Source organism: Pleurodeles waltl, chromosome 7 (genome assembly GCF_031143425.1).
Source record: "Pleurodeles waltl isolate 20211129_DDA chromosome 7, aPleWal1.hap1.20221129, whole genome shotgun sequence".
Taxonomy (NCBI): Eukaryota; Metazoa; Chordata; class Amphibia; order Caudata; family Salamandridae; genus Pleurodeles; species Pleurodeles waltl.
This window is the reverse complement of record NC_090446.1, coordinates 1,301,550,128-1,301,569,940: the sequence shown is the minus strand read 5'-3', so window position 1 is coordinate 1,301,569,940 and position 19,813 is coordinate 1,301,550,128. Positions and strand designations below refer to the sequence as shown.

The 19,813-nt window shown below is 45.0% G+C and overlaps 1 protein-coding gene across 1 annotated transcript in view; it reads right to left on the bottom strand.

Moving 5' to 3' along the window:
• LOC138247045 (sacsin-like) overlaps positions 1-19,813 on the bottom strand; it is a 123,097-nt gene that overhangs the window by 38,568 nt on the left and 64,716 nt on the right. The window contains exon 7 of the mRNA XM_069201795.1: positions 327-415. Within this exon, the coding sequence (XP_069057896.1) occupies positions 327-415 (89 nt within the window). The remainder of the gene's footprint in view (positions 1-326; positions 416-19,813) is intronic.

Genomic DNA, 19,813 nt, shown 5'->3' with positions numbered 1-19,813 from the left:
GTGCCGGTGCCCTGCACCAGAAACCACCGGCTCAAATTAAGCACTGGGTTGCGTTTGTGTTAAACACATACTAAAGAAACTTCCTTCTGCACCTTTGTGCCCTGTCAAGTATCTATCAATACAGCAATGTTTTGCATTAGTTGAACTTATAGTTGCTATTCTAGATATGCCCTAAAAATATATCGTATTTTGGGAGCCCATCCCTCTTGATTGATATGAACTTACTAGTAATGGCCCTGATAGCATAGTAAGAGACTATGGTTTTGTGTTGCAGCGGAGGTGAAGCACCGCTCGGGCAGGCATCAGTGACCATGTTTGAGACTTACGACTTTGTCCAATCTTCTGAAGGTGCTGAATGACACCAGGTTTGAGATCACTTGGCAGGAATCGCTCCATCAGGCCAGGCAGAAGAATTCTGGACAAAGAGAAAATAGCACACATTATTTTAAAAAATAATGTACGGTGACTGAAAGGAAATAATCAGGCAAGCCATGGTGTAATGATTATGAGAGCGAATGCATGGAACGTGCCGCTTTAAAGTAGCATCCCCCCAGTGCACACTTGGAACATTCATTCAGTTTTCTGCTTCAATAGCATGCAGCAGACATCCCTTGTGCTTCTGCGTTCAAGAATTCAGCAAAGCAAACATCTTCCAAGGTCAGCTACAGGCTTCAAAGCCATCTACGTTCAGCAAGATTATAAAAATGGGCCTTAACCACATGCATATCTGAAACAGGACTTGCTAAATATCGACCGGCGCTCTACAAGACCTCACTGTTTAGCACTATATTTGGAGAAATTCGTACTTTAATCGTTATGCTAATATGCATTTGGTTAGGAACACAATATATACGATTTAACCTCCCTCGTGGGTAGTATGTGCATCTATACCAGATAACCTACAAAATTAGGTTTCTTTCCTAACAAGCAGTTTTCTTAGCTACAGTGCAAATCTGTTTTGGATTGCATGCTGGTCAAAAAGTGGCAAGAGGTCCCCCCTTACTGGTTGTGGGTGTACTGCTGTAGTAATATTAAGTATCTTTTGAATTACATTTGTTTTAATGTTACGGGTTCAACAGCACTCTTCCTCTCAATCACCATGTAAATGTTTCTTACAATGTATACCAAGAGGTCCCAAAACCAAAATGGATGTCGAGAACGTGTGTGTTGGGCCACCACATCTCTGTAAAATTGCTCAGCTGTGTTGTAACATCCATGCTCCATCTGTAGACAGCATCTGCTCCAAAACATACTGCTTAAAGCAGCTAGTCACCTAACTGCAAGCGGATGATTCTTCAACAAAAATAACATTAAAAAACCCTCGGTTTATCTGCCCAATCAATCTTGAGATGCCTTAACTTCCCCAAGAATGTGAACAGGTTCTGGACCTTAAGCCAGATGTTCATATTTGCACTATGATAATTCATGCCAATTTAGTACCTGTGGATAAACCTGTCCCTTTGGTGCAGAAGCTAGATTTTTTAATCATTTGTCCTCTGTGGCCTTCCTATCTGTTGTTTATGCAACACAACAGCTATGCTTGTAAAGTGCAATATGCATCTTCTAGTTCTTTCACATCACAACCAGTTTAGGTCACACTGTGTATTCAGGAATGCACCGATAGTGCTCATTCGTAGCAACACACCATCATGATTTACTTATGAAATAAGTGGACTTTAAGAAGTTGTGCAACTATCAATAAAGAGAATGAGTTCAAAAAGACAAATGCAATTAGGTCTTCAGGTTGGGGGGTACAGATATGAAAGGGAACATCAGTTGTTAATATTTTTTGGTCATCTATGGAGTGCTAAGGAAAGGAATAACAGGGAATTCAACTCGGCAGTAAATTATAAAGATCCACTTTTTTTTTAGCTTTTTTTTTCCAGACATTCAAATGGTTGGCTATACACTGAATTTCCAAGGCAATGGTAGTTCATACTTGAGCGTCCTGCACTCTGAAAGCTCAGCCCCTTCTTCTTATATTTGCTCCTAGAGGGCCATAAATAAAAGCTGTGCTGCTGATCTTAACATGCACTTTTTGTAGGCAGATTTGAAAAGGATTCTCTTTTATACTGGTGGCCAATAAGGTTGACAGTCATTATCGTAAACATGGTCAAATGTTTTAAGTCAGAAGAGTTCTAATTGTGGCATTCTGAATAAGATGAAAGTGTAAGATGCTAATCTTGGGAATTTACAGACAGCAAAGTTTCCATCATCAAGATAGGGTTGCACAAAAGCAGTGACAAAAAGTACTTTCTAAGAGAACGGCTTGTGTAAGATTTACAGGTGAAAAAAGCAGACCTTAATAGTGCCATCTATTCCTGATCAAGAGAAAGTTCTTGTGCAGTAGAGTACCTAAGATGATAAATACTTCTTCTGTTTTTGGCTCCTGCCTCAGGGCTCTTTGTGACCCAAACAAATAGCTTCAGCAGGACCTTGTCCAGCAGCTATCTGGAATTGAGAGAACTTCATTGGATACAGCCTTCAATCTTGCCCTGCTGAAAGACTTCAACTTCTGTTAAAAAAAAAAAAAAAAAAATGAACAGAGCACCAGACGGCCCGCTTGTGCATTCAACCTCTGTTCTATCACAGTCAACCTGAAATTGCACTATGGCCTGGTAATTGGAGCTTTCATTTTTATTGACCCTTGTTGCCTCATAACTTTAAAAATTCATATAACCGATCCCCCTTATTGGATTTTAGTGATTTTGGCGTCATTGTTTTTGATTACTTTTCTTAATTTTTAGAAATTGTTTGTGGGATTTTTATTGTGGGGTGTTTGGACTTTTTGACTGAGTGTTGCTAATTACTTAACACATTTTCCTAAGTTAAGCCTGTCTGGTCTGTGCCATACCTATGAGGGAATGAGCCCAGGTTGAAATTATTGAACCTGTGTCTTTTGTACCCCAGTCGGACAACTTGGGCATTGAAGGGATGTGGCATGGTTGAATCTCGTACTCATTGAGTTGGTTGGAGCTCACGTTGAGGACTCCTGGCACTACAGCGGACACCCTGTGTCTGCCATGTTTGTACCTTTTCCAAAAGAGGATTAACGCTTGGGACTTGTCCTCCTTCCTTTGACCGGGGCAGGCACAATTGGACTTTAATGAAATGTGTGTGCTGCTGCTAGAGCGTGCAGCATTGATGTTGGAGATGGGGGCAGCTAAATAAGAGACCCAAGAGAGTTTGAGGGGCTGGTGCCCTACTCAGCCCTAACAAAGACCAACATAGCTGACCCAAAAGAAGCTAATACACAAGAGAGGCCTACAGTATCCCCTCCAATTTTCTACCCTTCATAAATCCTGGATAAACAAGATTTGGGCACTGAACCTGTGTTGCGATGGAGCCCAGTTTACCTTGCCTGCTGACATGGTGAAAGATAAACCCCACAACCCGGTATAAACAAAAATGGATAAAGATGCCAAGACAATCGAGGGAGGAGATTATGCATTGCAAGATGGCACAAGCGAGGAATGAGGTCACCACCATAAACGACATTGGTGCTATACTACAAGCGATCAAAGACACAAGGACTGCTTTGGAGGGCAATATGGGGGAAATATCGATCAATGTGATCCTGCTGCCCGAGACCCTTCAGAACACAGTCTGAAGCGGAGGACTAAACTCCTACTATGCAGGGAACCTTGACTCAGCACACAGCTGTTTCCAAGCTTCTTAAAGACTGGGTGGAAGATGCTGAAGGAGGGGTGAGGTGCAACAATTAAAGACTGGTGGGCTTCCCAGACGGGGTGGAGAGCACAAATCTTGAGACTGTGTGGCTCCGCTCTTCCATTCCCCAGAACTGCCTCTTCCAGTGATTTGTTACTGAACGCGGTCACCGGGCCCTACTGCAGAAATCACCTGTGCCCGCCTCCTGAACCATCATAGCCCGCCTGCTTAGTCAGGATGACAGGGGTGCAATTTTAAAAGCAAGCATGGCAGTTGGCACACCACTCTTTAAAACAAATGATACTGCTCCTTCCAGACTACGTAAGTGTGGTGCAACATCCCTGCTCTTTTACTAGAATAAAACAAAAAACTAAATTGATGGAACTCTCCTATGCCCAGATATCCCTGGTCAGGCTGCGTGTCAAATATAATGGCAATTCTTTGTTCTTTGACTCACCAGAGGAAGCATGGGAGTGAGTCGAGGAAAGAAAAGTGCTATAACACTCAGAGGAATAAGCCACCTGCCCGACAACATCACAAGGCCCATAATGACCTTCTGAGGCCCAGAGACAGAACTTATAGGTGTGCCTGGTTCCAACTAAGAGACCCATCTCATAACAGTGTTCCTGAAGACAAAGCCAGTGATTCTCCTGATAATGACCCAATACAATTGTGTGAAACCAGACATAGCTCGCCGAAGTTAATGGACAGAAAGATCTTCCCAAAGCATTGAGAGCTATGAGGATGCCCACCTGGTATCACACAGAATATGTAAGCATTCACATTTTTGCAACCTACTACAGCAATAGAACTTGAACATTGATTTGGAGTCCCCTGTAAACCTCGACATCCCAAAGCTATCTTGGTGATCATGGAGTAAAGTGACAGGATAATTTCTACTCCTCTTGGGAACAACAGTGGTGGGTGGATATTTCAACTGTGTTATAGATGAAGCAAAGGGCACCCACACAAAAGCTTAATCCTGCAAGTTAGTAGATACTTGGTGCAAATGGCACTAGCACATCACACAGTTCATGTTCTTCTGCAGCGCTCATTGCTCGCAGTCCAGAATAGACTATATCTTTGTGCCAGTTAGTGAGACTGCCTCAATTTCTGGTGCCTGTATTCTCACTAGGAGGCTTTCAGATCCTCCCCCAGCTATATTATGGTGGTTAGCAGGGAATGTAGATGTTGAACACCTGGTGGCTACAAGATCCCCGTTTCAGAGACCTGCTCGAGGAGGGCATTGTCGAGGTCTTTGAGGTCAACTCTGAATCAGTCCCTTTATGAGTGATATTGTTGGAGGCCTCCAAGAGTGTCATTAAAGGTAAATCCATGTCTTACTGCAGGGGCAGAGTAAGGAAAAGGGACAGAGTGACAAAAGACCTTGAGGTACTCATTCGTAGTCAAGACCTAACAATGCTATACAATAATTAGTACTGACAGCTAAGGAAGCCCTCTACACAAACTTGCAAGACACCTACAGATACCCCTAGCTTCTTTCACAACACAGCATATATGAATGGGGGAACAAAGTGTACAAACTTCTATTTTGGCTTGCTAAAAAAAAGGACACTGATGCATGAATTATACCAATGGTCTAGGATTATAAGGGTCAACCAGTCCTTCAAGCTGCCAAGAATAGACAGACCATTGCCAGGTATTACAAAGAGCTTTATGCACATCAGACAAGAACAGCCCTCCCCCCAGTACTGTTAGAGTACCCCATTATTTCAGACCTTCCAATGCAGGCGATCTTGAGTACTGATGCCAAGGATCTTTCCCATTTTTGAAATTGAAATACAACTAGCTATCTCCTAAATGAAGACATCTGGGCCTAACTGTATCCTCTTTAAGTTCTTTAAAAAATACTCCTCATAATTAGCCTCACACCTTCTCACCACATATGAGGAGATATGGGACACATGTTAGCTCCCATATGACTTGAGCGGAGGCATCATCACAATTCTCCACAAGCCCGGAGCTCCCTCACATCTGTGAGTCATATTGACCAATTTCCCATATCAACATTGAAACAAATATCCTGGCAAAATCCTTGCAATATGTCTCATTAAGAAAATCAGCACCATTGTTGAAACTGACCAAAGTGGCTTTATGCCAAGAAGGAGCACCAGGCACTGCCTGCTTAGACTTCAAGTGGCCTTAACATACACCCACGGACTACAGGGGGGTGCCGATCTGCTTTGGTTTGATTTTTCAAAGGCCTTTGATACTGTACACTGGCCCGTCATGCAAGCAGCCTTAGCTAGCATCATGTTTGCTTGGAATTTTCTTGGATTTGTAAGGGACCTCTAGTCTTCCCTATGGCCCAGGTTCATGTTAGTGGTGCCCTATCACCTCCTTTTCAGATTCGCTATGACACCTGCTGAGGATGCCCTCTTTCCTCCTGCTGAGGATGCCCTCTTTCCTCCCTTCTCGTTAACCTGGTCATCAAGCGTGAGGTGGAATAGACTAAACAAAATGCTGAATTCTGGGAATTCTGGTGGCCAGAAGGTCCAGAGGAGAGTCTCACTTTATGCGGATGATCTCCTTCTTTTGTTCAATGCCCTAAAGCCACTATCCTGAGAGTTTCCACATGCTACGTGGCTTCAGAGGTGCACTGGAATTCAGAGTAAACTGGGGGAAATCAACATGCATGCCCCTAGTGGGTAATCCCCCGAAAGGTTGCCTATAATGCAAAACGAATGATGGTCTCCACCGATTTCAGATATTTGGATATGATAATCATGACAGACCCGAACCTGAGCTGAAACATTAACATTAGCCTGTAACAATCAAGGACCTAGGGAGATCTTGATACTTGGTCCAAACTCCTGCTTACTATCAGGGGCTGAGATGTCCTTTTTAAAAAGGTGGCCCTTTCACAAATTCTATAAATGATCCAAAACCACACGTATTTGCTTCCCCAACTTTTTGCCAGATATTACATCACTCTTCCAGGTCTTCCATGGTTGGGGGTGGTGGTTGAGCAGAGGCTCCACAGGTCTCATTTGCCAATTGTGTACAAACCACATACAGTGGTGGTTTGGGGATCCCTTCTTTACAATTCCATTACTGGGCAGCCCAAGTTATTGAGCTGAACAATTGGCTCTCCTACTACAGAGGGAAAATGGCAGTCTACTTGGAAGTATTTATACTATAACCATATCATTTATATTCCATGATTTGCGGCGATCAAATTCTGCATGCATTACCTATGATCACTAGAACCTCAATGAAGTGTTGCAGTTATGCACACTGGATGGCAAGGCAGGTTTACCACGGAAATCCCCCTTTTGCACAGCACTCTCCTTAAACAAATGGTTGACCTGGCGGGATTCCAGGTGTAGGCCACAGAGTGCATGAAATCATTTGTACAACTCACAGCCAATTTTACTGTCCACAAGAGCGTATTTCCTCCACATTATATGAGAATGCATTGTCATTACTTCATGCTGGCACACAATCCACACACACATATGGAGAGTGCTGGGGTCCAGATTTACTCTAGACCCTAAGGTGGTTTCGGTGGATCATGGATGACTGGGAGATAGGCAGAGGTTCACGTTTATTGGTAGGAATAGAATACTTAAGTGCAAAATGGAACATGGCAAAGCATTAGCTAACTGTGGCTCTGCTGACCTTTGGCGAGTAGCAGGGAGGAATGTATAGATATGCATTAGCAGAAAAAAACAATCTATTATGCTAGAGGGTGCCCAACAACATGCCAGCGGATTTGGTCAACACGGACACAGTATGAAGAGGTCGGATCTCTCCTGGCTCACGTGCGATGGGCAATATGTGAAGTTATTTGGGGACTGCCTGGTTGCACTAAGGAGGCCACTCAATTTGCTAACTTCATCAGTTTGCCCACTGACCTCATTAACTCCTCCGTGTATTGTTAAAGCCTCTTCTAAGTTCTGTTACAGGAGACATTCGTTGATTTACGGGCATTGTTTAGGCAAAGTTGTTGAGACTTCTTTGGTTGTACCTGGCAGGTTATGATGTTAAAGAATACAAGAAGTTGGTCAGATCAAGGCACTTCAAAAAGCTGCTGTCACCTCTGCAATCAGTTCACATTTGACAAACCCTGAACAATAGAACATAGATGGTCCCCAGGAATCTAGGCGGACTGCTTTTGAAATTTTGAATGTCATGTCAGTCTTCTCTCTCGACCCAGTGACGGTCATGGCCTCCATGAAGCATGCTGCTTCTACTTCCTTTTCAGTGTTTCTCTGTGCTTCACCCACCTGTTTCCCAAAGAGGGAGAAGGTTTCAAAGGGCAAGTTCAGGACATGTATTTTTAGGTGTAAATCTCTTATTGATTTTAAGTATGTTCATAGTACAACAATGATTCCACCTGCATCCACTGGTCGGTGAGGAATAACATAGAAGGATGGGGGAGGGGCTGTAAAGCCAACAAGTCTTATGGAAATGTCAGTTGAGATTGCGCTCCGGGTGTTAAAGGTGAAGTACTCATAGGTATGCTGGGCAAGTTAGCTCCCTAAATTTGTCAATGAGGACACGTAAACATTCTCCCCAAGTTTTGTCAAAATGTGGTAACATCCTAGTCACTACTGCCATCAGTTTTTCCATCTCCAGGCGTTCTCAGTTTATGCAGGCAGTCCAGTCTTGTGGGTGCAGTGTCCCGCTAATTGCTAGGGTGATGGCTCATCCCCTCATTGATTTCAGGGGATACATAAAGGGATTCGGAAGTCCCAAGAGGATGTAGCTGGGACATATGGGGTGGTCGGCGTCATACATCTAGTAAACATCTGCTGAAACGAACATGCAAAATTGCTGTATTTTGGGGCAGCGCCAAGGGTGTGATCGGGTGCCAGTCTGACCACAGTGCCTCCAGCAGGTATCGCCCCAGACTTGTTTCCATTTAGCTACTCTAGCTGGTATGGAATACCAGTAATTAGCAATTTTAAAGGAGAATTTCCGTGCCAGAGGGGCTACAGGCAGAGGTGTAGGCCTATCTAGGATATCACCTCCACTCCTTGGTGGTAAAGATATACTTGCATTCCACCTCTCATCATCGCTGTGCTGGGGATTTAAAGGGCACCAGTGGTGCATTAAGGAAGGTGTAAACATCTGAGAGAAGTCTTTTGTCTGAGTGACGAGTAAGAAGCCATTTTTTAAATGCCGTGAGGGGTCGACTTGCATGTGAGCGCGTACGGGGCTGTGTAACCCAGTGTTCAATAGTGGCATATTCCCAGTAGGCTCAAGATGGAAGGCCATAGTCAGGCATAGGGAGGACTGTGATAGTTGCTTGTCACATTGTACCCGTAACAACACCTGAAGTACTAAAGGAGTTGTACAGGTGAGCCAATATGTTTGCCAACAAGGTTGCAGACATATTATAGAAGTCCATCTTGGCTGGGTGCCTTGCCTGGTTGCATGTGCTGTATGGCCATATGCAGGTTATTGGGATGAATGTCCCGGTCCTATTTTGAGGCTTCATCCAGAGGGATGAGAACCACGGGGGCCTGTGCTAGGGATGATTCAGCGTCCCTTGAGTCTAGGGCTTCTGCTGCATATAACCTAGTGTAGAAGTGTTCAAGCTCTTGGGCAATGTGCTCATCGTGGTCTACTCCGATGACCTGTGACCCCTCGATCTCACCTATTCTTCAGCTTGAACGTAGAGATGGTGTGCTTCTAAGCGCCCCCCTTATTTCCCCCGTATAGTATTTCTGTTCCGTGCATAAAAGGGCATATTCTGCCTTATCCATTTTAAGTGCCCTAAGTTGGTGCTGCGTTTTAGGGAGCTAATCTATTTGTGTGCTTCCTCTAATTGCTTTATACCATCCTCCAAATGTGCCCGTTTGTCTTTTCTGTCCCTGTTAAGTCAGGCTGAAATGGCTATGAAGTGACCCCGCACAACACCTTTAATGTGTCTCGAGTATCACTGGTGGTTAAGAATGTGCTAATAATAAGATGTCTTATTTCAGTGCCTGGCTTTGGAGGTAAGAGGCTTGCGGCTGAGGCGTCAGGTGCAGTGTTGAGTGTAGAAGTTGGTAAGTGACATGGTATAACAATGGACTCCAATATCCACTGACATAGTAGCCACAGTGTGGCGTAGGAAGGTGGTGGGGAAAAATTCAGTACTAGCATATGTCGGATGTGCAGCTGAAACAAAATGTGTACCGCTTGCGGTTTGGTTGCGCCGTCGCCACATGTCCACCAACCCCATATGCCCCATTCACTGGCTACGCGCCAATACAAGAGCACCCGTCTGTCATCTTCTGGATTGACCCAGCCAGGGGAGCATCAGGAACAATAATAAAGTCTCCCTCTAGAAGGACATCTGCGTCTGGTGTAGCAAGCACTCGTCCCACTGTTTCCTTACGGAAGGCTTCCTGGTGGTCATTTGGAGTGTAGATATTTCAAGTGTAAATTAATACCTGTCATGATCGAATATGTAAGGATATAAGCCTGCCCGGTAATTCTGCTTGTGTCTGTAGTAAGTACCCTTCCCAGAAAATGTGCGCCCATTAGCACCACCACACCCGTCATCTTCTCTAGCCCAGAAGGGAAGTATTGGCGGTCGAACCACTGGGATCGTAGACGTTTCCAGTCAGCTTTGTGTTTCTTGGATGAAGCAGATGTCACATTTAGAGTCTCTGAGCAGAATGAGGTGTTTTGCAGGGCATTAAGACCGTGGACGTTAAGACCTAGGGCTTGATTTAGATATGGTGGAGGGGTTACTCTGTCACAATGGTGACGGACATCTTGCCCGCCAAAATCTAAATCCCATTGGATATAATGGGATTTAGATTTCTGTGGATGGGATATCCATCACTGTTGTGAGAGGGTAACCCCTCTGCCAATATCTAAATCGGTCCGGAGTATTCTAGCCATATGTTATAGAATAATATAGGGCAAAAGAGGCGGTGGAGGGCTGGGCCATACAGGGGCATCCCCTGCAGGTCTGTCTAAGCTGTGGTACCTGAGATGTGTGTGTAGAAGTGTGGGTGGCCAAACCCAATAGAAAGTGGGGAAAACGTTAAACAACATAACTGAAGAGTTCCCCTCCTGAGAACACAATAATCCAAGATCGGAGGGTCCATGTCATCAGCAAGCAGTAACGTCAGCTCTCAAGTGTGTGATCGGGGGAGCTCCTTTATTAATTGTCTGGTTCTGACGTGCTATCTTGATACTGTAGTTGATGCAATAATGCGCCCTTTTTTTGTGGCTCTCCATTTCTGAAGATTTGCCGAGTTATTTTTTCACCCAGGGTGAGGAGTAGTGTGTCCCTGTGGGAGGAGGTGATTGGTGTTTAGATCGGGACCGTGTGGGGTCTTCCCCGTGTAGCTTGTCCATGTCCCGCAACTAGCGGACCTCCTCCAGGGTCCGGACACTCCAAGTTTCATTATTCCAAAGTTGAGCCTGAAGGGGTGTCCTCACTTTCATGTGATCCCTTTATCTCGGAGGAAGTCGCTAATGGGCTGAAGGATACTACAGCAGTGTAGCGTTGTAGGACAGAGGTCTTGATAGAGACACAGAAAAAAGGATGCACAGTTCCAAAGGAAATGTATCAATATAGATCTTCCCCTAGTCCAGGAGAGATCAAGAACGGTCCCTGAATCAGGAACAAGTGCCATTACTCACCAATTGGTGACATGTTTCATCATCTGGCTTTGTACCTCGTCCGACTGACACTGCAATGTCTGACAGGCCCCTCGTGGGGGCTCTTTACCGCAGATCCTTTGAAGAGCATTGCCATAGGTGAATGCAATAATGTGGGATTGGTGAGATGCTCTGTTAAAACTGACTAGAAAGACCCTGTGGTGGAATATTTTATTGGGAATGTGGGCCTCTGTCAAGATTAAAAACAAATTAGGTAAGGGGAAGTAAGAATAATGTTTGTCTTACCCTATTCACAATGTAGTGTCTGATGTTAGTGAATCCTATAGTCTAGGGATCAAGTCTGTATACGGCAGAGTTGGACATCCCTATGCTGCCTTAATTAAAGAAGGACAACATTTTTCTCGCTAAAATAAATCTATAAAGATTCATCAGGACCTCAAAAAAAAAGAAAAAAATTATATATATATATATATATGGAAAATGTCACTTACCCAGTGTACATCTGTTCGTGGCATTAGTCGCTGCAGATTCACATGCTGTGCACATCCCGCCATCTGGTGTTGGGCTCGGAGTGTTACAAGTTGTTTTTCTTCGAAGAAGTCTTTTTTCGAGTCACGAGACCGAGGGACTCCTCCTATTTCGACTCAATTGCGCATGGGCGTCGACTCCATCTTAGATTGTTTTCCCCGCAGAGGGTGAGGTAGGAGTTGTGTATGCTAGTAATAGTGCCCATGCAATGGAGTGAATACGTATGTACATAATGTAGTTTAAAGTAATATATTTACAAATTTACAAATGTTCAAGATCAACTTCTAAACGGCTACAGGCTCCCGGGGAGGCGGGTGGGCGCATGTGAATCTGCAGCGACTAATGCCACGAACATATGTACACTGGGTAAGTGACATTTTCCGTTCGATGGCATGTGTAGCTGCAGATACACATGCTGTGCATAGACTAGTAAGCAGTTATCTCCCCAAAAGCGGTGGTTCAGCCTGTAGGAGTTGAAGTTGTTTGAAATAATGTTCGTAGTACAGCTTGACCTACTGTGGCTTGTTGTGCCGTTAACACATCTACACAGTAGTGTTTGGTAAATGTACGAGGCGTAGACCATGTTGCTGCCTTACATATTTTGTTCATTGGAATATTTCCTAGAAAGGCCATGGTAGCACCTTTTTTTCTGGTTGAGTGTGCCTTTGGTGTAATAGGCAGCTCTCTCTTTGCTTTAAGATAGCAGGTTTGAATACACTTAACTATCCATCTAGCAATGCCTTGTTTAGAAATTGGATTCCCTGTATGAGGTTTTTGGAAAGCAATAAATAGTTGTTTTGTTTTTTGAATTAGTTTTGTTCTGTCAATGTAGTACATTAGTGCTCTTTTGATGTCTAATGTATGCAGTGCTCTTTCAGCTACAGAATCTGGCTGTGGGAAGAACACTGGTAATTCTACCGTTTGATTCAAGTGGAACGGTGAGATCACTTTTGGTAAAAATTTTGGATTTGTCCGTACAACTACTTTATGCTTGTGTATTTGAATAAATGGTTCTTGTATGGTAAATGCTTGAATTTCACTCACTCTTCTTAGAGATGTGATGGCAATCAAAAATGCAACTTTCCATGTTAAATATTGCATTTCACAAGAGTGCATGGGCTCAAAAGGTGGACCCATGAGTCGTGTTAAGACAATGTTGAGGTTCCATGAAGGAACTGATGGTGTTCGTGGTGGTATAATTCTCTTTAGGCCTTCCATAAATGCTTTTATGACTGGTATCCTACATAATGAAGTTGAGTGCGTAATTTGCAGGTAGGCTGAAATTGCGGTCAGATGTATCTTTATTGAAGAGAAAGCTAGCTTTGACTTTTGCAATTGTAGTAAGTATCCTACTATATCTTTGGCAGATGCGTGTAAGGGTTGAATTTGATTATTATGGCAGTAATAAACAAATCTTTTCCACTTATTTGCATAGCAGTGTCTAGTGGTAGGTTTCCTAGCTTGCCTTATGACCTCCATACATTCTTGTGTGAGGTCTAAGTGTCCGAATTCTAGGATTTCAGGAGCCAAATTGCTAGATTCAGCGATGCTGGATTTGGATGTCTGATCTGTTGTTTGTGTTGTGTTAACAGGTCTGGTCTGTTTGGTAGTTTGACATGAGGTACTACTGAGAGGTCTAGTAGTGTTGTGTACCAAGGTTGTCTTGCCCATGTCGGTGCTATTAGTATGAGTTTGAGTTTGTTTTGACTCAATTTGTTTACTAGATATGGAAGGAGTGGGAGAGGGGGAAAAGCGTAAGCAAATATCCCTGACCAACTCATCCATAACGCATTGCCCTGAGACTGATCTTGTGGGTACCTGGATGCGAAGTTTTGGCATTTTGAGTTTTCTTTTGTTGCAAATAGATCTATTTGTGGTGTTCCCCACATTTGGAAGTAAGTGTTTAGTATTTGGGGGTGAATCTCCCATTCGTGGATATGTTGGTGATCCCGAGAGAGATTGTCTGCTAACTGGTTCTGAATTCCTGGAATAAATTGTGCTATTAGGCAAATGTGGTTGTGAATCGCCCAATGCCATATTTTCTGTGTTAGGAGACACAACTGTGTCGAGTGTGTGCCTCCCTGTTTGTTTAGGTAATACATTGTTGTCATGTTGTTTGTTTTGACAAGAATGTGTTTGTGTCTTATTATGGGTTGAAATGCTTTGAGCGCTAGAAATACCGCTAACAGTTCTAAGTGATTTATGTGAAACTGTTTTTGCTGTATGTCCCATTGTCCTTGGATGCTGTGTTGATTGAGGTGTGCTCCCCACCCTATCATGGAAGCATCTGTTGTTATTACGTATTGTGGCACTGGGTCTTGGAAAGGCCGCCCTTGGTTTAAATTTATACTGTTCCACCGTTGAAGCGAGATGTATGTTTGGCGGTCTATCAACACCAGATCTAGAAGCTGACCCTGTGCTTGTGACCATTGTGATGCTAGGCACTGTTGTAAGGGCCGCATGTGCAACCTTGCGTTTGGGACAATGGCTATACATGAAGACATCATGCCTAGTAGTTTCATCACCAGTTTGACTTGTATCTTTTGATTTGGATACATGGTCTGTATCACATTGTGAAATGTGTGAACTCTTTGTGGACTTGGAGTGGCAATCCCTTTTGCTGTGTTGATTGTTGCTCCTAAGTATTGCTGTGTTTGACACAGCAGAAGGTGTGACTTTGTGTAGTTGATTGAGAAACCTAGTTTGTGGAGGATTTCTATGACATATTTTGTGTGTTGTGAACACCGTCTTAGCGTGTTGGTTTTGATTAACCAATCGTCTAGGTACGGGAACAGATGTATTTGCTGCCTTCTGATATGTGCAGCTACTACTGCTAGGCATTTTGTAAAAACTCTTGGTGCAGTTGTTATTCCGAATGGCAACACTTTGAATTGGTAATGTATCCCTTGGAATACAAACCTTAGGTACTTTCTGTGTGAAGGATGTATTGGTATATGGAAATATGCATCCTTTAGGTCTAGTGTTGTCATGTAGTCTTGTTGTTTGAGCAGTGGGATTACGTCTTGTAATGTAACCATGTGAAAGTGATCTGATTTGATGTAGGTATTTAATGTTCTGAGATCTAGTATAGGTCTCAGAGTCTTGTCTTTTTTAGGTATCAGAAAGTACAGGGAGTAAACTCCTGTGTTTATTTGTTGTTTTGGTACTAACTCTATTGCTTCTTTTTGTAGCAATGCCTGAACTTCTAGTCCTAGAAGATCTATATGTTGTTTTGACATATTGTGTGTTTTCGGTGGGATGTTTGGAGGGAATTTGAGAAATTCTATGCAATAACCATGCTGGATAATTGCTAAGACCCAAGTGTCTGTTGTTATTTCCTCCCAATGTTTGTAAAACTTGGTTAGTCTCCCCCCCACAGGTGTTATGTGTTGGGGATTTGTGACCTTGAAGTCACTGCTTGTTTGGAGGAGTTTTGGGACTTTGGAACTTTCCTCTATACCTTTGAAATCGTCCCCCTCTATATTGTCCCCGAAAACCTCCCCGCTGATACTGGCTCTGGTAAGTGGGCTTTGTTTGTGAGGTTGTGGCTTCTGTGGTTTGCCCTCGAACCCCCCTCGAAATTGTGTCTTTCGAAATGTGCCTCTGCTCTATGGGGAGTAGAGTGCGCCCATGGCTTTGGCCGCGTCAGTGTCTTTCTTAAGTTTTTCGATCGCAGTGTCCACCTCCGGCCCAAACAACTGCTGTCCGTTGAATGGCATATTCAGCACAGCTTGCTGTATCTCTGGTTTAAATCCTGATGTACGCAGCCATGCATGTCTCCTTATTGTTACTGATGTGTTGACAGTTCTAGCTGCTGTGTCTGCAGCATCCATTGCTGACCGTATCTGATTATTGGAGATACTCTGTCCCTCTTCTACCACTTGCTGCGCTCTTTTTTGGAACTCCTTGGGTAAATGTTCAATAAGGTGTTGCATCTCATCCCAACGGGCCCTATCATATCTGGCTAGCAAAGCTTGCGAATTTGCAATTCACCACTGGTTTGCTGCCTGTGCCGCCACTCTTTTGCCTGCAGCATCGAATTTTCGACTTTCTTTATCTGGAGGTGGTGCATCTCCTGAAGTATGAGAGTTGGCTCTTTTGCGCGCTGCTCCCACTACAACAGAGTCTGGTGTTAGCTGTTGTGTAATGTACACTGGGTCTGTTGGTGGCGGTTTATATTTCTTATCTACTCTTGGAGTAATGGCTCTCCCTTTAACAGGCTCCTCAAACACTTGTTTGGAGTGTTTTAGCATTCCGGGTAGCATAGGAAGACTCTGATATTGGCTGTGTGTGGACGACAGTGTATTAAAAAGAAAGTCGTCTTCAATGGGCTCTGCATGAAGGCTGACATTATGAAATGCCGCTGCTCTTGCCACCACCTGTGCGTAGCCTGTACTATCCTCTGGTGGCGATGGTTTAGCTGGATAGTGTAGGAAAGTACCATCTTGCCTGGCATGTTACCCCCATTTTTCACTGTATATATGTTGTTTTAGTTGTATGTGTCACTGGGACCCTGGTACCCAGGGCCCCAGTGCTCATAAGTGTGCCTGAATGTGTTGCCTGTGTAGTGACTAACTGTCTCACTGAGGCTCTGCTAATCAGAACCTCAGTGGTTATGCTCTCTCATTTCTTTCAAATTGTCACTAACAGGCTAGTGACCAATTTTACCAATTTACATTCGCTTACTGGAACACCCTTATAATTCCCTAGTATATGGTACTGAGGTACCCAGGGTATTGGGGTTCCAGGAGGTCCCTATGGGCTGCAGCATTTCTTTTGCCACCCATAGGGAGCTCTGACAATTCTTACACAGGCCTGCCACTGCAGCCTGAGTGAAATAACGTCCACGTTATTTCACAGCCATTTTACACTGCACTTAAGTAACTTATAAGTCACCTATATGTCTAACCTTTACCTAGTAAAGGTTAGGTGCAAAGTTACTTAGTGTGAGGGCACCCTGGCACTAGCCAAGGTGCCCCCACATTGTTCAGGGCCAATTCCCCGGACTTTGTGAGTGCGGGGACACCATTACACGCGTGCACTACATATAGGTCACTACCTATATGTAGCTTCACAATGGTAACTCCGAATATGGCCATGTAACATGTCTATGATCATGGAATTGCCCCCTTTATGCCATCCTGGCATAGTTGGCACAATCCCATGATCCCAGTGGTCTGTAGCACAGACCCTGGTACTGCCAAACTGCCTTTCCTGGGGTTTCACTGCAGCTGCTGCTGCTGCCAACCCCTCAGACAGGTTTCTGCCCTCCTGGGGTCAAGCCAGGCTTGTCCCAGGATGGCAGAACAAAGGACTTCCTCTGAGAGAGGGTGTTACACCCTCTCCCTTTCTTTGGAAAATGGTGTGAAGGCAGGGGAGGAGTAGCCTCCCCCAGCCTCTGGAAATGCTTTCATGGGCACAGATGTGCCCAATTCTGCATAAGCCAGTCTACACCGGTTCAGGGGACCCCTTAGCCCTGCTCTGGCGCGAAACTGGACAAAGGAAAGGGGAGTGACCACTCCTCTGACCTGCACCTCCCCTGGGAGGTGTCCAGAGCTCCTCCAGTGTGCTCCAGACTTCTGCCATCTTGGAAACAGAGGTGCTGCTGGCACACTGGACTGCTCTGAGTGGCCAGTGCCACCAGGTGACGTCAGAGACTCCTTCTGATAGGCTCCTTCAGGTGTTGCTAGCCTATCCTCTCTCATAGGTAGCTAAACCCTCTTTTCTGGCTATTTAGGGTCTCTGTCTCTGGGGAAACTTTAGATAACGAATGCAAGAGCTCATCAGAGTTCCTCTGCATCTCTCTCTTCACCTTCTGCCAAGGAATCGACTGCTGACCGCGCTGGAAGCCTGCAAAACTGCAACATAGTAGCAAAGAGGACTACTGCAACTCTGTAACGCTGATCCTGCCGCCTTCTCGACTGTTTTCCTGGTTGTGCATGCTGTGGGGGTAGTCTGCCTCCTCTCTGCACTAGAAGCTCCGAAGAAATCTCCCGTGGGTCGACGGAATCTTCCCCCTGCAACCGCAGGCACCAAAAAGCTGCATTACCGGTCCCTTGGGTCTCCTCTCAGCACGACGAGCGAGGTCCCTCGAATCCAGCAACTGTTTCCAAGTGACCCCCACAGTCCAGTGACTCTTCAGTCCAAGTTTGGTGGAGGTAAGTCCTTGCCTCCCCACGCCAGACTGCATTGCTGTGAACCGCGACTTTTGCAGCTACTCCGGCCCCTGTGCACTTCCGGCGGAAATCCTTTGTGAACAGCCAAGCCTGGGTCCACGGCACTCTAACCTGCATTGCACGACTTTCTAAGTTGGTCTCCGGCGACGTGGGACTCCTTTGTGCAACTTCGGGTGAGCACCGTTTCACGCATCCTCGCAGTGCCTGTTTCTGGCACTTCTCCGGGAGCTACCTGCTGCTGAGAGGGCTCCTTGTCTTGCTCGACGTCCCCTCTCTCTCCTGACGCAATTTGCGACATCCTGGTCCCTCCTGGGCCATAGCAACATCAAAAAACGCTTACAGCACGATTTGCAGCTAGCAAGGCTTGTTGGCGGTCTTTCGGTGGGAAAACACTTCTGCACGACTCTCAACGGCGAGAGGGATCCGTCCACCAAAGGGGAAGTCTCTAGCCCTTTTCGTTCCTGCAGAAACCTCAGCTTCTTCTGTCCAGTAGAAGCTTCTTTGCACCCACAGCTAGCATTTCCTGGGCATCTGCCCATCTCCGACTTGCTTGTGACTTTTGGACTTGGTCCCCTTGTTCCACAGGTACCCTCGACTGGAAATCCATCGTTGTTGCATTGCTGGTTTGTGTCTTCCCTGCAGTATTCCTCTATCACGACTTCTATGTCCTTGGGGGAACTTTAGTGCACTTTGCACTCACTTTTCAGGGTCTTGGGGTGGGCTATTTTTCTAACCCTCACTATTTTCTAATAGTCCCAGCGACCCTCTACAAGGTCACATAGGTTTGGGGTCCATTCGTGATTCGCATTCCACTTTTGGAGTATATGGTTTGTGTTGCCCCAATCCCTATGTGTCCCCATTGAATCCTATTGTAACTATACATTGTTTGCACTGTTTTCTAAGACTATACTGCATATTTTTGGTATTGTGTACATATATCTTGTGTATATTTCCTATCCTCTCACTGAGGGTACACTCTGAGATACTTTGGCATATTGTCATAAAAATAAAGTACCTTTATTTTTAGTATAACTGTGTATTGTGTTTTCTTATGATGTTGTGCAAGTGACACTTGTGGTACTGTAGGAGCTTCACTCGTCTCCTAGTTCAGCCTAAGCTGCTCTGCTAAGCTACCATTATCTATCAGCCTATGCTGCTAGACACCCTATACACTAATAAGGGATAACTGGGCCTGGTGCAAGGTGCAAGTACCCCTTGGTACTCACTACAAGCCAGTCCAGCCTCCTACAGATAGCATTCTGGACTATTATCTGACACTGGTGCGTCATAAAGGTCCCATGCGTCAGGGTCATCTTGACTCATTCCTGTATGAGTTGGGGATTGCATCATTGGTGGAGTGGCTACCGGTGATGGTTGCGGAGAGTGATGTGGGGATGGTGGTGGTATTACTTTTTTAGCCACTTTTGCGTGTGGCTGTTTGTCTTTGTCTTGGAAGGCAAGCTTGCGTTTTATTTTGACTGGAGGAAGAGTGCTGATCTTTCCTGTATCTTTTTGAATAAAGAGCCGGTAGGGGGTGTCAGAATCCCCCATGGCGGTGCAGCAAGCTGCGCCGCCATGGGGGGATTCCAAGGTTCCTTGTCTGACCGCGGCCAAACCGCCGCGGTCAGAATGCCCAGCGGGGCACCGCCAGCCTGTTGGCGGTGCTCCCGCATCCCCGGCCCCCGGCGGTCGACCCCCTATGTGTTTTCATTTGTGTGGACAGTCCTTGTTCCTCAGTGTAGGAACTTGTTTTCGGTTCCGAGGCCGGATATTTCGGTACAAAACCTTTTCGGCTGCTTTTTTCGGCTCCGACGAAACCTTTTTTACTTTCGGCGTCGTGCTCTCTC